A 24,926-nucleotide genomic window follows, 5' to 3' on the forward strand; every position below is an offset into this window, starting at 1 on the left:
CATTGGCCAGCGCCCCTGGCGAGTGCCATCCTGGCCCAATGGGTAGATACGCCCCTGGCCGGCGGTCGGGCTCCCGGCACTCAGTATACCGGCGCCGGGAGCCCGACAGCCGGCATACCGACACTTATTTTCCCTCGTGGGGGTCCACGACCCCCATAGAGGGAGAATAAAATAGTGTGGCGCGCGTAGCGCGCCACCGTGCCCGTAGCGTGGCGAGCGCAGCGAGCCCGCAAGGGGCTCATTTGCGCTCGCCACGCTGTCGGTAAGCCGGCGGTCGGGCTCCCGGCGCCGGGATGCTGGTCGCCGGGAGCCCGACCGCCGGCCAGCCATAGTGAACCCCTGTAAACACTACTCTGAGGATAATGAGATTTGCCGGGAAGTCGTTTGGTAAAATAACACAAGATGTAACGTCTTGTCATTTCCTTCTTTGATATATTACTTTATATGTCCTTATACAACGGTTCTTCCAGTTTGTTTTATTAATTGATAAGACTACGCTGCCACATATCATGCTGCACTGTGCCAGGAGGTCGGTGTATTAACATTAGGGCGTGCTCCTGACGACCTTACAATCTAATTTGCCTACAGTGGACACAGATATCAAGGGATGATTTAATCAGAAGCCAGAGGATACACAGGGAGAATGGAAAAGCTGAGCAATGCTAGCCACTGTGCCACCCACTGAAAATCCACGTCTTACGGACATGGTTAAATAACTGGGGAATGTCTTGAGGGAGGTGGATGGTGCTTTTTTTTATGGGCCCGTTTCCCCTTAAGGCTCAGTTTCAAGAACGCCGACATTACAGTCCAGATTTCAAGAATATTCATGCTTGAGCACAGTTGCCTAATTAGCACAGCACAAGATGCAGATGCGAAACTGCGCACAGAGGGATGGAATTTCTGAGGGCGTCGGCAAACGGCGCAGTCACTGCTGCAACTGTGTCCACCAATAGATCAGACCCATAGTGCCACCAGCCCTTGGCATAGTGTAGTGCTGGTATTCGCATTTTCTGGGAGACACCATGACTTTACTAAAGTGCTGGTTTTAGAAGTGGAGACGTTGCCCATGGCAACAAATCATATTCTACTTGTCTTATATTTAACACCTCCTAGAAGATAATAGCCAGACTAAAAACCCGCACTTTAGTAAATATACCCCATAAACCTCTGGTATGGCAATGGGAGCAAAATATGCCACGACCTATCCCAACTTCACTTTTAGTTTGGCTGTCAACGTTAAAATAAGAATTTACTCACCGGTAATTCTATTTCTCGTAGTCCGTAGTGGATGCTGGGGACTCCGTAAGAACCATGGAGAATAGACGGGCTCCGCAGGAGACTGGGCACTCTAAAGAAAGATTCAGTACTATCTGGTGTGCACTGGCTCCTCCCTCTATGACCCTCCTCCAGACCTCAGTTAAGGAAACTGTGCCCGGAAGAGCTGACATTACAAGGAAAGGATTTTGGAATCCAGGGTAAGACTCATACCAGCCACACCAATCACACCGTACAACTTGTGATAAACTTACCCAGTTAACAGTATGAACAACAACTGAGCATCACTCAACCGATGCCACATAACCATAACCCTTTGTTGAGCAATAACTATATACACGTATTGCAGAAAGTCTGAACTTGGGACGGGCGCACAGCATCCACTACGGACTACGAGAAATAGAATTACCGGTGAGTAAATTCTTATTTTCTCTAACGTCCTAGTGGATGCTGGGGACTCCGTAAGGACCATGGGGATTATACCAAAGCTCCCAAACGGGCGGGAGAGTGCGGATGACTCCGCATGGGCAAACACAAGGTCCTCCTCAGCCAGGGTATCAAACTTGTAGAATTTTGCAAAAGTGTTTGAACCCGACCAAGTAGCAGCTCGGCAAAGCTGTAATGCCGAGCCCCCTCGGGCAGCCGCCCAAGAAGAGCCCACTTTCCTTGTGGAATGGGCTTTCACTGATTTCGGCTGCGGCAATCCCACCGCAGAATGAGCCTGCTGAATCGTGTTACAGATCCAGCGAGCAATAGTTTGCTTTGAAGCAGGAGCACCCAGCTTGTTGGATGCATACAGGATAAACAGCGAGTCAGTCTTTCGGACTCCAGCCGTTCTAGTTACATAAATCTTCAAAGCCCGGACTACGTCCAGCAACTTGGGAGTCCTCCAAGTCACGAGTAGCCGCAGGCACCACAATAGGTTGGTTCAAATGAAAAGATGACACCACCTTTGGCAGAAACTGCGGACGTGTCCGCAATTCTGCCCTGTCCATATGGAAAACCAGATAGGGGCTTTTACATGACAAAGCTGCCAATTCTGACACACGCCTAGCTGAAGCTAAAGCCAATAGCATGACCACTTTCCACGTGAGATACTTTAGTTCCACGTTCTTAAGTGGCTCAAACCAGTGGGATTTCAAAAAATCCAACACCACGTTAAGATCCCAAGGCGCCACTGGTGGCATAAAAGGGGGCTGAATATGCAGCACTCCCTTAACAAACGTCTGAACCTCAGGCAGTGAAGCCAGTTCTTTTTGAAAGAAAATGGATAGGGCCGAAATCTGGACCTTTATGGACCCTAATTTTAGGCTCATAATCACACCTGACTGTAGGAAGTGCAGGAATCGACCCAGCTAGAATTCCTCTGTAGGGGCCTTTCTGGCCTCACACCAAGCAACATATTTTCGCCATATACGGTGATAATGCTTTGCTGTCACGTCCTTCCTAGCCTTTATCAGCGTAGGAATAACTTCATCCGGAATGCCCTTTTCCGCTAGGATCCGGCGTTCAACCGCCATGCCGTCAAACGCAGCCGCGGTAAGTCTTGGAACAGACAGGGCGCCTGTTGCAACAGGTCCTGTCTGAGAGGCAGAGGCCATGGGTCCTCTGAGATCATTTCTTGCAGTTCCGGGTACCAAGTCCTTCTTGGCCAGTCCGGAACGATGAGTATTGTTTTCACTCTTCTTTTTCTTACGACTCTCAGTACCTTGGGTATGAGAGGAAGAGGAGGAAACACATAGACAGACTGGAACACCCACGGTGTCACCAGTGCGTCCACAGCTATCGCCTGAGGGTCCCTTGACCTGGCGCAATATCTTTTTAGCTTTGTGTTGAGGCGGGACGCCATCATGTCCACCTGTGGCAGTTCCTACTGATTTGCAATCTGCTTGAAGACTTCTTGATGAAGTCCCCACTCTCCCGGGTGGAGGTCGTGTCTGCTGAGGAAGTCTACTTCCCAGTTGTCCACTCCCGGAATGAACACTGCCGACAGTGCTTGCACGTGATTCTCCGCCCAACGAAGAATCTTGGTGGCTTCCGCCATTGCCACCCTGCTTCTTGTGCCTCCCTGGCGGTTTACATGGGCGACCGCCGTGATGTTGTCTGACTGAATCAGAACTGGTTGGTCTCGAAGCAGCGGCTCCGCCTGACTCAGGGCGTTGTGTATGGCCCGTAGCTCCAGAGTATTTATGTGCAGACAAGTCTCCTGACTTGACCACAGCCCTTGGAAGTTTCTTCCTTGAGTGACTGCTCCCCATCCTCGGAGGCTTGCATCCGTGGTCACCAGGACCCAGTCCTGTATGCTGAATCTGCGCCCCTCGAGGAGGTGAGCCCTTTGCAGCCACCAGAGAAGGGACACCCTGGCCCTGGGGGACAGGGTGATCAGCCGATGCATCTGAAGATGCGATCCGGACCACTTGTCCAGCAGATCCCACTGAAAGATCCTTGCATGGAACCTGCCGAAGGGAATGGCTTCGTATGACGCCACCATCTTTCCCAGGACTCGCGTACAGTGATGCACCGACACCTGTTTTGGTTTTAGGAGGTCTCTGACCAGAGTCACGAGCTCCTGAGCCTTCTCCTCAGGGAGAAACACCTTCTTCTGGTCTGTGTCCAGAATCATGCCCAGGAAGGGCAGACGCGTCGTAGGAATCAGCTGCGACTTTGGAATATTCAGAATCCAGCCGTGCTGACGCAACACTTCCTGAGAGTGTGCTACGCTGATCAGCAACTGCTCCCTGGACCTCGCCTTTATGAGGAGATCGTCCAAGTATGGGATAATGGTAACCCCCTGCTTCCGAAGGAGCACCATAATTTCTGCCATCACCTTGGTAAATATTCTCGGTGCCGTGGACAGGCCAAACGGCAACGTCTGGAATTGGTAATGACAGTCCTGTACCACAAACCTGAGGTGCTCCTGATGAGGTGGATAAATGGGGACATGCAAGTAAGCATCCTTGATGTCCAGAGACACCATAAAATCCCCCTCTTCCAGGCTTGCAATGACCGCTCTGAGCGATGCCATTTTGAACTTGAATTTCTTCAGATAAATGTTCAGGGATTTTAAATTCAAGATGGATCTGACCGAACCGTCCGGTTTCGGTACTACAAACATAGTGGAATAGTAACCCCTTCCCTGTTTAAGGAGAGGAACCTTTACAACCACCTACTGGAGGTATAGCTTGTGAATTGCTGCCAGCACTGCCTCCCTTACCATGGGGGAAGCTGGGGTTGTGGTTCGTTTTATCGACAGTGTCTAGGTCGACAATGTTTAGGTCGACCACTATAGGTCGACAGTCAGTAGGTTGACATGGATGGAAGGTCGACAGGGTTTCTAGGTCGACAGGTCTAAAGGTCGACATGAGGATTTTTTTTTTTTTTGTGTCGTTTTCTTCGTAAAGTGACCGGGATCCCAAATTAGCGCACCGCGTCCCCTCGCATGGCTCGCTTCGCTCGCCATGCTTCGGGCATGGTGCCTTCGCTCCGCTACCGCTTCGCTCGGCACACTTTACCGTTCCAATCGTAGTCCACATGGATCGTTAAGTATGAAAAAAGTAACTTTTTTTTAAAACTCATGTTGACCTTTAGACCTGTCGACCTAGCACATGTCGACCTAGAAACCCTGTCGACCTTCCATCCATGTCGACCTATAGTGGTCGACCTAAACATTGTCAACCTAGACACTGTCGATCTTCAGACCGGATCCCGGAAGCTGGCAAGGCCGATTTTAGGTAACGGTGAGGGGGCGTCACCTCGAATTCCAGCTTGTATCCCTGAGACACAACTTGTATAGCCCAAGGATCCACCTGTGAGCAAACCCACTGGTGGCTGAAACGTCGGAGACGCGCCCCCACGGCTCCTGGCTCCGCCTGTGGAGACCCAGCGTCATGCGGTTGATTTAGTGGAAGCCGGGGAGGACTTTTGTTCCTGGGAACTAGCTGCGTGGTGCAGCCTCTTACCTTTACCCCTGCCTCTGGCAAGAAAAGATGCACCTCGGACTTTCTTGCTCTTTTGCGAACGAAAGGACTGCATTTGGTAATACGGTGCTTTCTTAGGCTGTGGAGGGACATAAGGCAAGAAATTTGACTTCCCAGCCGTAGCTGTGGAAACTAGGTCTGAGAGACCGTCCCCAAACAATTCCTCACCCTTATAAGGTAAAACCTCCATGTGTTTTTTAGAGTCGGTATCCCCTGTCCATGGCCGAGTCCATAAGACCCTTCTGGCAGAAACGGACATTGCGTTTACTCTAGAGCCCAGCCGGCAAATGTCCCTCTGGGCATCCCGCATATATAGGACCGCGTCCTTGATATGTGCCAGGGTCATTAGAACAGAGTCCCTGTCCAGGGTATCTAACTCCTCAGACAGATTTTCTGTCCATGCTGCTACCGCACTACACATCCATGCCGAAGCAATTGCCGGCCTCAGCAGCGTACCAGAATGTGTGGAAACAGACTTCAGGATAGCTTCCTGCTTCCTATCCGCAGGATCCTTTAGGGCAGCCGTATCCTGAGACGGCAGGGCCACCTTCTTAGACAAGCGTGTCAACACCTTGTCTACCCTGGGTGAGGATTCCCAGCGTAACCTGTCCGTTGGCGGGAAAGGATACGCCGTCAGCAATCTCTTGGAAATTACTACCTTCCTATCAGGGGAATCCCACGCTTTTTCACATAATTCATTCAATTCATGTGATAGGGGAAAAGTCACTTCTTGCTTTTTCTCCCCATACATATAAATCCTCTTGTCAGGGACAGGATTTTCCTCACAAATGTGTAATACATCCTTCATTGCCACAATCATGTAGCGGATGGCTTTAGTAATTTTAGGCTGCAACTTTGCATCATCGTCATCGACACTGGAATCAGATTCCGTGTCGACATCTGTGTCAACTAACAGGGATATTGGGCGCTTTTTGAGACCCTGACGGCCTCTGCGATGTGGGAGCAGGCATGGGTTGAGACCCCGACTGTCCCAAGGCTACAGCTTTATCCAATCTGTTATGCAAGGAGCTTACATTCTCATTTAACACCTTCCACATATCCATCCAATCAGGTGTCGGCCCCGTCGGTGGCGACACCACATCTGTTTGCACTTGTTCTGCCTCCACGTATCCTTCCTCAGCAAACATGTCGACACAGGCGTACCGACACACCGCAAACATACAGGGAACGCTCTGACTGAGGACAGGACCCCACAAAGGCTTTTGGGGAGACAGAGAGAGAGTATGCCAACACACACCCCAGCGCTATATAACCCAGGGATTACACTGTACCTTAGTGTTTAGCCAGTAGCTGCTGTTTATATATATATATATATATATATATAAAATCTGCGCCTAAATTTATGTGCTCCCCCTCTCTTCTTTACCCTCTATTGCACCTGTATACTGCAGGGAAGAGCCTGGGGAGCGTCCTTCCAGCGGAGCTGTGAAGAGAAAATGGCGCTGGTGTGCTGAGGAAGAAGGCCCCGCCCCGCCCCCTCAGCGGCAGGCTTCTGTCCCGCTTCTCATGTGTAAAAATGGCGGGGGCTCACACATATATACAGTGCCTGACTGTATATATGTATACTTTTGCCTTCAGGTATCTTAATTGCTGCCCAGGGTGCCCCCCCCCCTGCACCCAACAGTGACCGGAGTGTTTGGGTGTGCTGCGGGAGCAATGGCGCACAGCTGCAGTGCTGTGTGCTACCTTAAGTGACGGCAGGAGTCTTCTGCCGACGATTTCGATGTCTTCTTGCTTCTGCTGCTTCTGTACTTCTGGCTCTGCGAGGGGGGCGGCGGCGCGGCTCTGGGAACGGACGATCAAGGTTAGGTACCTGTGTTTGATCCCTCTGGAGCTAATGGTGTCCAGTAGCCTAAGAAGCGCGACCTAGCTGCAGTGAGTAGGTTTGCTTCTCTCCCCTCAGTCCCACGTAGCAGCGAGTCTGTTGCCAGCAGAAGCTCTCTGAAAATAAAAAACCTGACAAAATACTTTCTTTTCTAGCAAGCTCAGGAGAGCCCACTAGGAGCACCCAGCTCTGGCCGGGCAGATTCTAACTGAGGTCTGGAGGAGGGGCATAGAGGGAGGAGCCAGTGCACACCAGATAGTACTGAATCTTTCTTTAGAGTGCCCAGTCTCCTGCGGAGCCCGTCTATTCCCCATGGTCCTTACGGAGTCCCCAGCATCCACTAGGACGTTAGAGAAAAAGGTATTAAATGGGGCTTTGAAAAAATAATATATGACAAATATACCTGTAGCACTAATCTGTAGATAATATGGATACCATATAGTTTATCTGAGAGGGCTGGTAGGGGCGGAGCAGGGGGCAGACACTGGGGTGAGCCAACATATGCCAGGTCCATTTACTAGTAATAATAATAATGTGTAGACGTTACAGAAAATACCTGATTGTATAAATGTGACAATAAACGTAACTCTGTAGAAACAAATCACAATAGTGATTATATTGATGAATGTGGTGTTATGTACAATGACATAAGGTGAAGAGGTCAAAAATATATACTGTATGGACTAGTGGTTCCCAAGCTGGGTGCCGTGGCACCATGGGGTGTCTCGGGGAACTTGCAGGGGTGCCCTGGACCAATTCAAATTATTTATGGTCAATGTAATAGGCAAATCCAGCGCTGGTGGCCTATGATCATAAAACCTAAGAATGACATATGATCACAGTTCATTTAATATTTGTTGCTTAAATTGTCAATAAAAAAGTTTGGGAAGCACTGGTATATACAATTATATCCAATGCAGACCTGTCATTCTTAAGCAGGTATGTACTGCACATCAGTTTATGTGAAGAACAACATAACGTGTATATCCGTCCCCTGTATAATTCATACACAATATTACGGCTCAGTGCAAATTATAGCTCACTCATTAACTCCGTGTTACACTCATTTACAATGGTACGTGTGATTTTCAGTTTGTAAAAGAAATCCTCCATATCTATGAACCACAGACATAGGTTATGCAGGAGAAAATTCCCTTTATTCATGTAACTACAGGGCAGCAAAAGCCAATTAGTTCTGTAAGGAAAAGATGAACTGAGAACATGACACAGGAACGCAATGTAACTTATATGTCTCCGAATGCCAACACTAAAGCGACAGGAACGCATTGTAACTGATATGTATCCCCGGATGCCGACACTAAGGTGACAGGAACGCATTGTAACTGATATGTATCCCCGGATGCTGACACTAAGGTGACAGGAACGCATTGTAACTGATATGTATCCCCGGATGCTGACACTAAGGTGACAGGAACGCATTGTAATTTGTATGAGTCTCCAGATGCCGACTCTAAGGCGACAGGAACGCATTGTAACTTGTATGAGTCTCCAGATGCCGACACTAAGGCAACAGGAACGCATTGTAACTTGTATGAGTCTCCAGATGCCGACATTAAGGCGACAGGAATGCATTGTAACTTGTATGATACTCCAAATGCTGACACTAAGGCGACAGGAACACAGTGTAACTTGTATGATGCTCCGGATGGCGACACTAAGGCAACAGGAACGCATTGTAACTGGTATGTCTCCGGATGCCGACTGGAATACAATGTAACTTGTATAATGCTCCGGATGGTGACACTAAGGTGACAGGGACGCAATGTAAATTGTATGATGCTCCGGATGCCGACAGTAAGGCGACAGGGACGCAATGTAACTTGTATGATGCTCCGGATGGCGACACTAAGGTGACAGGGACGCAATGTAACTTGTATGATGCTCCGGATGCCGACACTAAGGCGACAGGGACACATTGTAACTTGTATGATGCTCCGGATAGCGACACTAAGGTTACAGGGACGCAATGTTACTTGTATGATGCTCCGGATGGCGACACTAAGGTGACAGGGACGCAATGTAACTTGTATGATGCTCCGGATGGCGACACTAAGGTGACAGGGACGCAATGTAACTTGTATGATGCTCCGGATGGCGACACTAAGGTGACAGGGACGCAATGTAACTTGTATGATGCTCCGGATGCCGACACTAAGGCGACAGGGACACATTGTAACTTGTATGATGCTCCGGATAGCGACACTAAGGTTACAGGGACACATTGTAACTTGTATGATGCTCCGGATAGCGACACTAAGGTTACAGGGACACATTGTTACTTGTATGATGCTCCGGATGGCGACACTAAGGTGACAGGGACGCAATGTAACTTGTATGATGCTCCGGATGGCGACACTAAGGTGACAGGGACGCAATGTAACTTGTATGTTGCTCCGGATGCCGACACTAAGGCGACAGGGACACATTGTAACTTGTATGATGCTCCGGATAGCGACACTAAGGTTACAGGGACGCAATGTTACTTGTATGATGCTCCGGATGCCGACACTAAGGTGACAGGGACGCAATGTAACTTGTATGATGCTCCGGATGGCGACACTAAGTTGACAGGGACGCAATATAACTTGTATGATGTTCCGGATGCCGACACTAAGGCGACATGAACGAAATGTAACTTGTATGATGCTCCAGATGGCGACAGGGACACATTGTAACTTGTATGATGCTCTGGATGGCGACACTAAGGCATGAAAGTACCACGATCTGGCATCTGTGCTCTCCCTGGCTGCTGAGGATCACTAGAAGAAGCCACTCCTGGGGTAGACGGGTTCCTCTCTGCTGCTTCCACCTCCGCTTTCAGCCTGTGAGACACAAAGTGAAGTTATCATGAGCTGCGAGAGGGAGACCCAGATACACATTCTACTGCCCATATATCAGAATATAACGGTGGGGGAAGGGGGGGGGGGGGGGAGAGAATGAGTAATATGAGGATGTGCAATACTGGAAATTAAACCAGATATCTCATTGGTTGCTATGGGTTGCGACATCCATTGTGCCCAGTTTTATGAACACCAGTTCAGCGCTGGGGTCTTGGTTTCAGAACAGTGTCTACATTTAGTAAGTATGAGTATGTGATTATATATGAGGGTTAGTAATGCCTTCAAATATATTCTTTGCATACAGAGGCACTAATAGGGGGTTGGGGCAGGTGCAATTCCCCCAGGCCTGGGAATGTCTTTGAACCCTGGCCTGGCATCCATGTCTCTAAGATGTGTCTGTGCAGCATGTAAGGAGAGCCCTGGTATTCACAACCATGTACATTGTGGAAGAAGCAGGGTCCCCAGCAGCACAGAGTATATCAGGAGATGAGTGATGTGTCAGTGAGGACAGGGCTGCATGTGACAGGGGCAGTGACATGATGTGAGGAGGGGAATGGAGGCAGCAGGAAGCCACAGACTGAGAGTTATATAGTGGGAGGAGCAGGGTCCCCAGCAGCACAGAGTATATCAGGAGATGAGTGATGTGTCAGTGAGGTTAGGGTTAAATGTGACAGGGGCAGTGACATGATGTGAGGAGGGGAATGGAGGCAGCAGGAAGTCACAGACTGAGAGTTATATAGTGGGAGGAGCAGGGTCTCCAGCAGCACAGAGTATATCAGGAGATGAGTGATGTGTCAGTGAGGACAGGGCTGCATGTGACAGGGGCAGTGACATGATGTGAGGAGGGGAATGGAGGCAACGGGAAGCCACAGACTGAGAGTTATATAGTGGGAGGAGCAGGGTCCCCAGCAGCACAGAGTATATCAGGAGATGAGTGATGTGTCAGTGAGGACAGGGCTGCATGTGACAGGGGCAGTGACATGATGTGAGGAGGGGAATGGAGGCAAAGGGAAGCCACAGACTGAGAGTTATATAGTGGGAGGAGCAGGGTCCCCAGCAGCACAGAGTATATCAGGAGATGAGTGATGTGTCAGTGAGGACAGGGCTGCATGTGACAGGGGCAGTGACATGATGTGAGGAGGGGAATGGAGGCAGCAGGAAGCCACAGACTGAGAGTTATATAGTGGGAGGAGCAGGGCCCCCAGCAGCACAGAGTATATAAGGAGGCGAATGATGTGCTAGTAAAGACAGGACTGTATGTGACAGGGGCAGTGACATGATGTGAGGAGTGGAGTGGAGATAAAAGGGAAGCCACTGATTGAGAGTGATGTGCGGCTCCTGTCACACTGATACCGGACGACTGTCCTGGTGCTTAGCTATATGTGATAAGCTGATCCAGTATCTTGGTGTTTTAATGTAACGTATTGGTAGCTGTGTAGTCTGTATGGCCAGCCTGGTCCCAAACCGTGTGTGTGGGTGTCTCTGTTTACCTGTTATATTTGTTCAGGAGATCCGTGTGACACGCAGTCACTGTTTCCAGCATGGATTTGGCACGTGTGTTTTCTTCCTGAAACAGTTTTCTGTGAGACACACAGGAGAGAGGCAACAGATATAAGATACAGCCTTAAAGAGGCTTCTAAGTGCAGCCATTTTGTCATCTACTACAACGTTCCTAAAAATGTGTTTAACCCATACACTAAGAGCCCGTGGCATTACTTAGTGCCTCACAGTTACTAACCTCTGTCACTCTCCCATCTCTCAGTGCCTCATAGTCATACCTCAGTGATGTCATTAGTTCCTGGTTACAGTAACTGATATATTGGTTTAGCACACAAGATGGCGCCCATCACTGTGTTTAGGTAACAGGTGCACCATCAGCTAGCAGAATACAGTAACGATGAACCTGGTGCATATTGTAGTCAGAAACCCCTTACATACTGTATTTGAGGTGTAATTTATTTGTACAGATGGAGAGAAGCTGTAACTATCATTTTTAAATGAATGGTTGTTATGTAAAGGTGTCATCCCTCTGCACTACTTTCATCTATAATACACATTTCTACGAGACAATTCTCATATAGGCCCTCATTCCGAGTTGTTCGCTCGCTAGCTGTTTTTAGCATCCATGCAAACGCTAAGCCGCCGCCCTCTGGGAGTGTATCTTATCTTAGCAGAAGTGCGAATGAAAGGTTCGCAGCGCTGCTGCAAAAAAAGATTGTGCAGTTTCTGAGTAGCTCCAGACTTACTCCTAGCTTGCGATCACTTCAGACTGTTTAGTTCCTGTTTTAACGTCATAAACACGCCCTGCGTTCAGCCAGCCACACCTGCGTTTTTCCAGGCACGCCCGCGTTTGTATCTGACACGCCTGCGTTTTTACACACACTCTGTGAAAACGGTCAGTTACCTCCCAGAAACACCCACTTCCTGTCAATCACTCTGCGACTGAAAAGCGTTGCTAGACTTTCTGTGAAACTGCATCAGCTTTTGTGAAAGTACGTTGTGCGTGCGCATTGAGCCGCATACACATGCGCAGAAGTGACGATTTTTAGCCTGATCGCTGCGCTGCGAACGACAGCTAGCGATCAACTCGGAATGACCACCATAATGTCAATGAAAAGCTCATAAGACGCCATTTAGAGATATATAGACAATATCAAAATTGCAAGAAATATAAAACAGTGTAATAATAAATGCCATTGCTATAGCGTCTCCCTACACTGCGCACGCTGCCTCCTCGCTGTGCAGGAACAGAGTCTCAGCTGTCAGGACACCTTGCGCTCTCAGCCTGTCTTCTGTCTCTTGCACCTCCTTCAGCTTACTGACTTTCTCTCGCTCTGCGGAACGGAAGACAGGGAATTCCTGTTACAGGTCTGGGGTAGTAATCGTTGCGCCCAGGGATCTTGGCCCCAGGGGTAATGGCGTTCCACACTAGCCTTCTTCCAGGAGCTCCTTCTTCCGCTCTTCCATCTGAGGGATCTCTGCTGCCAGTCTCTTTGAGTTCTGTAGCAGAATAGGGGAAAATAAATGAAGATTAAGACTGAAATGAGACGGAAATCCTCAAACTAAGCGGAACTTTAAAATAATTAAGGAGTCGATGCCAAGTTGAAAGTCCACCTGTTTGCGGAGCGTATCTTGTGGGTTTTCACACTGCGCATACTCAAGAGTCGATCGTACACAAGTTTGAGAGAGTTATACAAAATTCAGGCGCATCTACACTTGCGATTGAAGGGGAGTACCTTCTATCTATCTATCTATCTATCTATCTATCTATCTATCTATCTATCTATCTATCTATCTATCTATCTATCTATCTATCTATCTATCTATCTATCTATCTACCCAACTGATATGTATGCCTTTATATTGTCATACATACTAGATCTCGTATATACAGTTTATGTGGCTTCACAGTGAAAGAAATAGATAAGAGAACACCAGTCACCTATACGCACTAGAAGCCGCCATTTTGTGGATGACACCAATGCTCACGGGAATACAGGCCAAGAAATCAAGTTACCTCACCTATCGAATCACAAAGGCTGCAAGAATGCGGACTATCCATTTTCTAGCAACCAGCGTCACCACCAGTCACTGGTTTTTGTTTCTGGTGATATGACAGGCCGCATGAATGTTGGTGGACGGCCTCCATTGCCTCCACACAGATAATAGGTGTTGATCATCTCTCTGGTGACAGATACAGAATGGCGGCCTCCATTGCCTCCACACAGATAATAAGTGTTGATCATCTCTTTGGTGAAAGATACAAGATGGCAGCCTCCATTGCCCCCACACGGATAATAGGTGTTGACCATCTCTCTGGTGCAAGATACAAAATGGCGGCCTCCATTGCCCCCACACAGATAATAGGTGTTGACCTTCTCTCTGGTGCAAGATACAAAATGGCGGCCTCCATTGCCCCCACACAGATAATAGGTGTTGACCTTCTCTCTGGTTCAAGATACAAAATGGCGGTCTCCATTGCCCTCACACAGATAATAGGTGTTGATCATCTCTCTGGTATCACACTGCTCATCTGTTAAGATCAGACAATTTCTTGGAACTATCTTATGTGTGTGAGTAAAATGAGGATGTGGAAAATACTGTGGCTTAGCAAGATGAATCCCTCATCCCTGGCCTACGCTTCAGTCCTCACATAAAACTCCGCCAGGGATTTATGTTTCGTCATCAGATCTTCCAGGTGATCTTGAAATTCCATCCTAGGGCAATAGAGAAGAAGTTTAGGTTACCTGGGCAGACATTTTACCTCATAAATGCAATAATCACAGACTTTACAGCAGTAGACGTGTTATATTAACATCTCAGTTGCACACATCTGGCTCGTTGAGGTTGAATAGACTTCACCTAAAGATACCGGTTAGATAGACTCTGCTAGTGAGTGTATCAGACCAACATTTACACTCAACTCCAAGAGGTGACTATGTAAAGTGGGCAGCGACATGTGGCACGGCACTGGGCACTGCAGCCGGTAACAGAAGGTACAGTAACCTAGTGATCTGCATCCACATTACATTGCATTGGTGCACGGAAAGGTCATGTCAGATGCCAAGGAGGGTGAGATCGGGGACCTGCAGCAGAGGGGGGGGAGTAATGTGCCCCCACCTCCATTTCTTAGCGACGAGAGTGCCCTCAGGCCCTGTGAACTATTTGTGCCTTAACCAAAACTCTGCTTTATTCCAGGGGGGTATGATGGGCAAGGTTTAAGGGCGAGGGGGTCACCAGTCACTCAGCAGCTTCTGCTGTGGGTTCCCTGTCATGTCTGATTCCCGCACCTCTGCTTTCTCTGCTTCAGCTTCTCCTGCTGGATTTTGGTGGCCAGGTCATCGATCTTCTTCTTGGTCTCCTCCGTTTGCTCCTGCAGTCTGCACAAAGAAGAACATTATGTCACATAAAGGGGGTGACGTTTGGAATGAGTCAGAAGCCGAGGAGCCCAATGTTACGCATAGAGTCATGACAACTTAGGCTGCGGCAAATCTCTTGCCTGCGACACATGGAGGCAGCTGAAACGTAGTGACTGGTCCAGCTGGAAGCGCTGTGATCTTGTCACAAACGCCATCATACTAATACGTACATTGCGACATGTGCCCAACTTGTGGGAAGGGTTACACCGACGGACATTACAGTACAGGTTGTGTGGCAAGTGGTAACCAACTGGCAAGCAGATACTGGGAGGTGGATGCCGTCCTGACTACCTCTTCTCCTTCTCCAGCAGGTTGTCGCGCTGCAGCTTCAGGATCTGGATGTTTTCTGAAAAGTGTTGGAAATAAAGTGAGGGCGGCCATTTTATTATTACATATTTATTTTCCGTAAAGGCTCTGACTACACAATCTGATCCACTTCTCCACTGCTTGATACATCTCCCCCCATATCTCAAGCATAGACAGCGTTCCTGTGCGCGTCTTGCAGTGCACCACCCCCTATCCCGCTCCGTAGGAGTACTTATGCTTCCGTCCAGTTGCGTGCGCAGGTTATGAAAATATATGAAGGGGTTGATTCAATTAGCCGCCGGCAGCGCAATGTGCTATTGCAACAAGATGGACGCGGCTAGTAACGGCGCTACAACCCAACTGCGGCACCTGCATATTGTTACACAGCCGCTGCGTGCAAATTCGCAGCTGCAAGGCATTGGAGTACCTCTCTGAATGGGCCCTTAGTCACAGGGCGAGCCACCTCACAGATAACTGAATCAACCCCTAGATGTGGAGGGCTGTACTGCCGATTCCACTCCGTAAAGCACATCATTTTGGGACCACACCAGAGCTGGTGGAGGTCGCATCGTGCCCTTTACTATAATGGATGCACTGTGCTCCGACCAGTATGTTTCTGGGAGCATGTTGCAAAAGCGCCAAATGTAATCTAGACCCAATGGGACTAATTCAGACCTGATCGTAGCCGTGCAAAAGTTTGCACGGCTACTGTCAGATACTCAGACATGCGGGGGGACGCCCAGCACAGGGCTAGTCCGCCCCGCATGTCAGGCCCGAACCCCCCCGCCCCCGCACAGGTACAGAAGCATTGCACAGCGGCGATGCTTTTTTACTTGAAGAGTAGCTCCCTGGAAGCGCAGCTCCTGCACGTTGTCAGGGAGCTACCTGTCACTGTGCTGGTCGCAGCAGCTGCCGCGGCCCGTTCCCCGCACAGTCCGGTCACGCGCCCTCTAAACGGCGGCTACACGCCGCCGTCCCGCCCAGCGACCGCATCTGCCGGTCAGACAGAGGCGATCGCAGGGCTAAGACTGCCGTCGGCTGTCTGCCATGTGCTGGCGCACTGCGGGGCCGGCGCGGTTCAGACCTGATCGGCTGCTGTGCGAAAACTCACACACCGATCAGGTCTGAATTAGGCCCGATGTTCGTCAGCTCTCACTATTCATTTATTTCATGTCCAATTCTTAATGAGGTCTAGATACTCTTTACTGCATCCGTGAAATCGCTATAGTGAAATATCAGACTTCTATGAAGCTTTCAGTACTGGGGCCCTCATTCTAAATTGATCGCACGCTAGCTACTTTTTACAGTCGTGCAAACGCATAGTCGCCGCCCACGGGAGAGTGTATTTTTGCTTTGCAAGTGTGCGATCGCATGTGCAGCCGAGCGGTACAAAAACATTTTGTGCAAAACAAGATCAGCCCTGATGTTACTTATCCTGTGCGATGATTCCAGCAACGGAGGTCCCGGAATTGACGTCAGACACCCGCCCTGCAAAAGCCTGGACACGCCTGCGTTTTCCCTACCACTCCCAGAAAACGGTCAGTTGACACCCATAAACGCCCTCTTCCTGTCAATCTCCTTGCGTTCGGCTGTGCGAATGGATTTGTCGCTAGAAGCATTGCACAGCAACAATGCTGTTTGCACCCGTACGACGCGCGTGCGCATTGCGGTGCATACGCATGCGCAGTTTTGCCGTTTTTTTAACTGATCGCTGCGCTGCGAAAATCGTCAGCATGCGATCAACTCGGAATGACCCCCTTGGTCTGTTCTCCTGCTGGTCCTGCAGCCGCTGTGGCTCTGTAGCAGCTGTCAGTGCGCAGCATCTGCTGGTGAGACGCCATCTACACTAAACTAATATATTTTAATAGGAAAGAAGCATCAAATTAATTCTGACCTGGAGGCAAAAACTCAGCAGAGAAAGTTCCTGCGTGACACCGGGATCAGACACATGTAGTGTCCGACATCTCACCTCATTATATAACATGACATCACTAAGGGCCTAATTCAGACTGGATTGCTGCAGCGGCAGGGATTGCAGTCTAAAGCCTGCATCTCAGGGCTGCAATCGCCTCTGCCTGATTGACAGAGGGAGGTGGTCGTGGAGCGGGAGGGGGCGTGTCAACGGCATTAGAACACCGTTGGCGGGGCACGGTCCGGACAACGTAGGCACGTCCGGACCGTTGCGGGGGTTGGCCGCAGCGGCTGTGACGTCACACACACATCTACGATCAGATCTGAATGATCCCCTAAGTCCCAGAATACGTCACCCGGTCCTCACCTTGCTTCTTCTGGAGAACTTCCCTCAGTCTGACTTTCTCTGCGTGTACTGAAAGATAAATGCAGTGATGTCTATGACAATCCACACAGTTTCCTTCCTAGATGTCTAAACACTGGGCCTGCTTCATGTTTGTAAGTAAAGCAGAAAAAGCCGGTAACTTTGTGTCTGGAACACACCATGCAGACTTGTTTCTGTGCAGGGTAAATACTGGCTGCTCCTGCATGCAGCCCACACATGTCAGACAGCTTTATTATTACACTGCAAGTAAGAGTTCAGTTTGAACACACCCCACCCACATCTAATTCTCTCTGCACATATTACATCTACCCCACCTGCAGTGCAGCCTGGTTTTGCCCAAGTGCTTGCTTTTTTGCTTTGCAGAATTGTGCATGCGTCAAAATCCCTGTAAGTGGCGTGGAGCATGTCCCACAGAACTGTAGGAACGAGTGAGCCGCGTCGACTCTGGAATAAACTGGGCGTCCTGGGCGTTGCATCCGAGAGTTGCGACCGCAGCTGCTCAAACTGGTGCCGGTCGCTGCACGCTCAGACGCGCACTTGTGCACCAGGGGAAGGGCTGGTACTAGCATTAGCCTATAGTCACAGACATAGGTGCCACCAGCCTACGTCTCATCATCAGACCATTTATCTGCACCTAACTGGAAGGAAATTACCTATATGCCATAAAGGAATGGAATGTTCGGTGTCCTATATGCAGTTATTAGTGCGTGGCGGTATGGATCACGGAAAGGTGAGACCGGGTGATGATGGTCACTTACCTTTCTCCATCTCGTCCTGCACGGCTGCTTTCTGCTGCTCCAAGTCCTTGCTCTCCGCCTCCGTCTGTTCTCCAGCTGCGTGCAAACAGCAACGGGTGCAGTGACATATACACACCTATCACTAATCTACATATATAACAGCCGCCACACACCGCCGGAACATATCAGCCCTTATATTTAGCACAGGCACCAGTGCAACTGTTGTATAAAGTGGAGATAGCTAGAGCCACGGAAACAGGACACAGACAACATATAGGTCTATATTCAATTGAAGTCGAAAGCTGCCGTCTGTCGGAAAATCGTCAATTTTTGACTTTTTTAGGTCGGAAGGGGTTCCGACCTATTCAATATACCCCAAAATTATCCGACAAGTCAGGGAATTCGGCTTGTCGGAAAGCACGAGGATCGGCGGAATAGCTGCCGATCCGCGTGCTTCTGGCGGAAACGGGGCCAAATCTGACAGGTTTTGGTCCCCTTTCCGACCATCTCAATCCGACTTTAAAAAAAATTGGATTGAGACGAGGGACATGAGGGAGCTGAGAGGAGGAGAGAAGACGGGGCGAGGGGGTGGGGAGAGCAGCGGCCACAGCACAGCATATGCAGGAGAAGCTGCCGTGAGGTCTGGCTGCTGTGACACATCCTCCCACAATGCTGCTCTCCCCCGTTTCCCCGCGGCTCTCCCCCGACTCCCTGCGGCGGCTCTCTCCCCCCCCCCCCCTCTTAGTCTCCTCCTCTCTGCTCCCTCATCTCATTCGACTTTTTTAAAAGTGAAATTGAGATGGCCATTTGAATAGCCCCGGTCGGAGTGGATCCAACTTCAATTGAATATACCCCACAGTATATGGAAACACGAGAGAGGACGCCGACACCGGGGCCTCGCGCAGTCCTAACAACCTTTCTGGATCATGCTGATCTTCTTCAGGACGTCTTCCATCTTCGGGTCCACATTTCCAGCTGTGTGACGACATTATACTGTTTGAGTTTCAGCGCAGTGATTGTATATCTCCATTTGCAACGTGAATTTACATTTTAATATACACATTTTATATTGAATCAGAATACGTTGTAATTATTATCTTTGTCACCCATTCCTAGCGCTGTTTTGTCTTTGACAAAGTGAAACCTCCTTATAACTACCAGCAAGGACGTTGGTGACTCCTGGCCCACGGTCACACCCAGGGGCGCCGAGAGGGGTGTGTGTGGCTTGTTGGAGGGGCCTGGGTCAGCTTTTAAAGAGAACATTGTGGGTAATTCAGATCTGATCGCAGCAGCAAATTTGTTAGCAATTGGGCAAAACCATATGCAGTGCAGGGGGGGCAGATGTAACATGTGCAGAGAGAGTTAGATTTGGGTGGGTTATTTTGTTTCTGTGCAGGGTAAATACTGGCTGCTTTATTTTTACACTGCATTTTAGATTTCAGTGTGAACACACCCCACCCAAATCTAACTCTCTCTGCACATGTTACATCTGTCCCCCCTGCACTACACATGGGCCCTCATTCCGAGTTGTTCGCTCACTAGCTGCTTTTAGCAGCATTGCACACGCTAGGCCGTCGCCCTCTGGGACTGTATTTTAGCATAGCAGAAGTGCGAACGAAAGATTAGCAGAATTGCTACTAAATATTTTCTTGCAGTTTCTGAGTAGCTCCAGACCTACTCCTAGATTGCGATCAGCTCAGTCCGTTTAGTTCCTGGTTTGACATCACAAACATGCCCTGCGTTCGGCCAGCCACTCCCCCGTTTCTCCAGACACTCCTGCGTTTTTCCCTGACACGCCTGCGTTTTTCAACACGCTCCCGGAAAACGCTCAGTTACCACCCAGAAACGCCCCTTTCCCGTCAATCACTCACCGATCAGCAGTGCGACTGAAAAGCGCCGCACGAACAGCAAAACTGCTAAGTTTTTAGTTAAATAACTAAGCGCATGCGTACCATGCGCATTTAGCAGCAAATCGCAGCATAGCGAAAATCGGCAACGAGCGAACAACTCGGAATGACCCCCATGGTTTTGCCCAACTGCTAACAAATTCAGATCTGATTTAGGCCCATTGTTACCCTTTGCAGTGATGCTGAGGGGGGACAAATATCCCCTTATGCAGCTACTGGTGCCTCCCCGGGTTTGGCCATAACCCCTCAGTACCCGGGCCCATGACTGCTCTCAGCGGCCCTGTCTCCACCATTTGGTCTATGTGAATTTACAGGCTTTATTCTGTAATTACCTCCATGCATTTCTCGGACCTGCTTCAGCAATGATTCCGTTTCACTATGTAAGGAAAACAGAGGACACTCAATGATGGTTAAAAGATATCCATCCACTATTATACCAGAGTACACAGGAGCAACCACTTAGCACAAGAGAAAATAAGATTTTACTTACCGGTAAATCTATTTCGCATAGTCCGTAGTGGATGCTGGGGACTCCGTAAGGACCATGGGGAATAGACGGGCTCCGCAGGAGACAGGGCACTTTAAGAAAGAATTTGGATACTGGTGTGCTCTGGCTCCTCCCTCTATGTCCCTCCTCCAGACCTCAGTTAGAGAAACTGTGCCCGGAAGAGCTGACAGTACAAGGAAAGGATTTGGGAATCCAGGGCAAGACTCATACCAGTCACACCAATCATACCGTATCACTTGTGATAAACTTACCCAGTCAACAGTATGAACAACAACGGAGCATCAGATCAACCCCGTTGCAACCACAACATAACCCTTATTTAAGCAATAACTATATACAAGTATTGCAGAAGAAGTCCGCACTTGGGACGGGCGCACAGCATCCACTACGGACTACGAGAAATAGATTAACCGGTAAGTAAAATCTTATTTTCTCTAACGTCCTAGTGGATGCTGGGGACTCCGTAAGTACCATGGGGATTATACCAAAGCTCCCAAACGGGCGGGAGAGTGCGGATGACTCTGCAGCACCGAATGAGCAAACACAAGGTCCTCCTCAGCCAGGTTATCAAACTTGTAGAACTTTGCAAAAGTGTTCGAACCTGACCAAGTAGCTGCTCTGCAAAGCTGTAATGCCGAGACCCCCCGGGCAGCCGCCCAAGAAGAGCCCACCTTCCTAGTGGAATGGGCTTTTACCGATTTTGGAAGCGGCAATCCAGCCGCAGAATGAGCCTGCTGAATTGTGTTACAGATCCAGCGAGCAATAGTCTGCTTTGAAGCAGGAGCACCCAGCTTGTTGGATGCATACAGGATAAACAGCGACTCAGTTTTCCTGACTCTAGCCGTTCTGGCTACATAAACCTTCAAAGCCCTGACCACATCTAGTAACTCGGAATCCTCCAAGTCACGAGTAGCCACAGGCACCACAATAGGTTGGTTCATATGAAAAGATGACACCACTTTTGGCAGAAATTGTGGACGGGTCCACAATTCTGCCCTGTCCATATGGAAAACCAGATAGGGGCTTTTATGTGACAAAGCCGCTAATTCTGAGACACGCCTAGCAGAAGCCAAGGCTAATAGCATGACCACCTTCCACGTGAGAAATTTTAACTCCACGGTTTTGAGTGGCTCAAACCAGTGTGACTTCAGGAAACTCAACACCACATTAAGATCCCAAGGTGCCACCGGGGGCACAAAAGGAGGCTGAATACGCAGCACTCCCTTTACAAACGTCTGAACTTCAGGTAGAGAAGCCAGTTCTTATTGAAAGAAAATGGATAGGGCCGAAATCTGGACCTTAATGGAACCCAATTTCAGGCAGAAAGTCACTCCCGACTGTAGGAAGTGAAGGAAACGGCCCAGCTGGAATTCCTCCGTAGGGGCATTCCTGGCCTCACACCAAGCAACATATTTTCGCCATATACGGTGATATTGTTTAGCCGTTACGTCCTTCCTAGCCTTTATCAGCGTAGGAATAACCTCATCCGGAATGCCTTTTTCTGCTAGGATCCGGCGTTCAACCGCCATGCCGTCAAACGCAGCCGCGGTAAGTCTTGGAACAGACAGGGCCCCTGTTGCAACAAGTCCTGTCTTAGAGGCAGAGGCCATGGGTCCTCTGTGAGCATTTCTTGCAGATCTGGATACCAAGTCCTTCTTGGCCAATCCGGAACAATGAGTATTGTTCTCACTCCTCTTTTTCTTATGATTCTCAGCACCTTGGGCATGAGAGGAAGAGGAGGAAATACATAAACCGACTGGAACACCCACGGTGTCACTAGTGCGTCTACAGCTATCGCCTGAGGGTCTCTTGACCTGGCGCAATACCTCTGTAGCTTTTTGTTGAGGCGGGACGCCATCATGTCCACCTGTGGCAGTTCCCACCGACTTGCAATCTGCGTGAAGACTTCTTGATGAAGTCCCCACTCTCCCGGGTGGAGGTCGTGCCTGCTGAGGAAGTCTGCTTCCCAGTTGTCCACTCCCGGAATGAACACTGCTGACAGTGCTCTTACGTGATTCTCCGCCCAGCGAAGAATTCTGGTGGCTTCCGCCATCGCCACCCTGCTCCTTGTGCCGCCTTGGCGGTTTACATGAGCCACTGCGGTGATGTTGTCTGACTGAATCAGCACCGATTGGTCGCGAAGCAGGGTCTCTGCTTGACTTAGGGCGTTGTATATGGCCCTTAGTTCCAGGATATTGATGTGAAGGCAAGTCTCCTGACTTGACCACAGACCTTGGAAATTTCTTCCCTGTGTGACTGCCCCCCACCCTCGGAGGCTTGCATCCGTGGTCACCATGACCCAGTCCTGAATGCCGAATCTGCGGCCCTCGAGAAGGTGAGCACTCTGCAGCCACCACAGGAGAGACACCCTGGCCCTGGGGGATAGGGTGATCAGCCGATGCATCTGTAGATGTGATCCGGACCACTTGTCCAACAGATCCCATTGAAAGGTCCTCGCATGGAACCTGCCGAAGGGAATGGCCTCGTATAATGCCCCCATCTTTCCCAGGACTCGCGTGCAGTGATGCACCGACACCTGTTTTGGTTATAATAAGTCTCTGACCAGCGTCATGAGCTCCTGAGCCTTCTCCATCGGGAGATAAACCCTCTTCTGGTCTGTGTCCAGAATCATGCCCAGGAAGGGCAGACGAGTCGAAGGAATCAACTGCACCTTTGGAATATTTAGAATCCAGCCGTGTTGTTGTAACACTTCCCGAGAGCGTGCTGCTCTCTGGACCTCGCCTTTATGAGGAGATCGTCCAAGTATGGGATAATTGTGACCCCTTGCTTTCGCAGGAGCACCATCATTTCCGCCATTACCTTGGTAAATATTCTCGGTGCCGTGGAGAGACCAAACGGCAACGTCTGGAATTGGTAATGACTACCCTGTACCACAAATCTGAGGTACGCCTGATGAGGCGGATAAATGGGGACATGAAGGTATGCATTCTTTATGTCCAGAGACACCAGGCTTCCAGGCTTGCGATGACTGCTCTGAGCGATTCCATCTTGAACTTGAACCTTTTCAGGTATATGTTCAGGGATTTTAAATTCAATATGGGTCTGACCGAACCGCCCGGTTTCGGTACCACAAACATGGTCGAATAATAACCCTTTCCTTGTTGAAGGAGGGGAACCTTGACCACCACCTGCTGAAGATACAATTTGTGAATTGCAGCTAACACTATTTCCCTCTCTAAGGGGGAAGCTGGCAGGGCCGATTTGAGGTATCGGTGAGGGGGCATCTCTTCAAATTCCAGCTTGTATCCCTGAGACACAATCTCTAGTGCCCAGGGCTCCACCTGGGAGTGAACCCACTTGTGGCTGAAATTTCGGAGACGCGCCCCCACCGGGCCTAGCTCCGCCTGTGGAGCCCCAGCGTCATGCGGTGGATTTAGTGGTCTACAGCCGTCTCACAAGCTACCTCTCTGACCACTCCATCCTTGATCCACTACAATCTGGCTTTCGCCCACTCCACTCCACCGAGACTGCCCTGGTGAAAGTCACCAGTGACCTGCTTTCGGCCAAATCCAAGGGCCACTTCTCTTTGCTCATCCTTCTGGACCTCTCTGCTGCCTTTGACACCGTGGATCACCCTCTCCTCCTCCGCACACTCCAAAATGTTGGCCTCTCTAGCACCGTCCTTGACTGGTTTACCTCATACCTCACTAACCGCTCCTTCTCTGTGTCTGCCTCCGGAACCACCTCACACCCTTCCATCCTTCCTGTTGGTGTCCCTCAGGGTTCTGTCCTAGGCCCCCTTCTGTTCTCCCTCTACACCTCTTCCCTGGGTGCGCTCATTAACTCCTTTGGCCTTCAATGCCACCTCTATGCTGATGACACACAACTCTACCTCTCCTCTCCTGATCTGTCCCCCTCTGTCCTCTCTCAGGTCTCCAGCTGCTTCTCTGCCATCTCCTCCTGGATGTCTGAGCGCTCTCTGAAGCTCAACATGGATAAAACTGAACTTATTATCTTTCCCCCAGCCAGAGCAACACCCCCTACAAACATCTCTATCACTGTTGACAACACTATCATCTCCCCCGTTCCCCAACTCCGCTGCCTGGGCGTCACTCTTGACTCCTCCCTCTCCTTTGCACCCTACATCCAAGCTCTGGCGCAATCTTGTCGGTTCCAGCTACGCAACATTGCTCGCATCAGGCCATTTCTCTCCCAGAGTGCAACTAAACTAATCATCCACTCACTGGTCATCTCACGACTTGACTACTGCAATGTGCTCCTCACTGGCCTCACTTGCTCCCACATCGCTCCCCTCCAATCTGTCCTCAACTCT

At 49.7% G+C, this 24,926-nt stretch overlaps 1 protein-coding gene across 4 annotated transcripts in view; it reads right to left on the reverse strand.

Moving 5' to 3' along the window:
• Positions 1-8,233: 8,233 nt before the first annotated feature.
• The window catches only part of SYCE1 (synaptonemal complex central element protein 1), an 81,942-nt gene continuing 65,249 nt past the window's right edge, over positions 8,234-24,926 (reverse strand). For 3 of the 4 annotated variants that reach the window (XM_063936054.1, XM_063936051.1, XM_063936053.1), the window contains exons 2-12: positions 20,457-20,500; positions 19,130-19,192; positions 18,239-18,313; positions 17,463-17,510; positions 15,170-15,224; positions 14,750-14,839; positions 14,113-14,176; positions 12,893-12,959; positions 12,676-12,793; positions 11,450-11,539; positions 8,234-9,941 (exon numbers count right to left, since the gene is read on the reverse strand). In XM_063936054.1, the coding sequence (XP_063792124.1) occupies positions 9,821-9,941; positions 11,450-11,539; positions 12,676-12,793; positions 12,893-12,959; positions 14,113-14,176; positions 14,750-14,839; positions 15,170-15,224; positions 17,463-17,510; positions 18,239-18,313; positions 19,130-19,192; positions 20,457-20,466 (801 nt within the window). In that variant the 5' untranslated portion in view covers positions 20,467-20,500 and the 3' untranslated portion in view covers positions 8,234-9,820. The remainder of the gene's footprint in view (positions 9,942-11,449; positions 11,540-12,675; positions 12,794-12,892; positions 12,960-14,112; positions 14,177-14,749; positions 14,840-15,169; positions 15,225-17,462; positions 17,511-18,238; positions 18,314-19,129; positions 19,193-20,456; positions 20,501-24,926) is intronic. The other variant, XM_063936052.1, reaches the window with a different exon arrangement.

The sequence above is a fragment of the Pseudophryne corroboree genome, chromosome 8 (assembly GCF_028390025.1).
Source record: "Pseudophryne corroboree isolate aPseCor3 chromosome 8, aPseCor3.hap2, whole genome shotgun sequence".
Taxonomy (NCBI): domain Eukaryota; kingdom Metazoa; phylum Chordata; class Amphibia; order Anura; family Myobatrachidae; genus Pseudophryne; species Pseudophryne corroboree.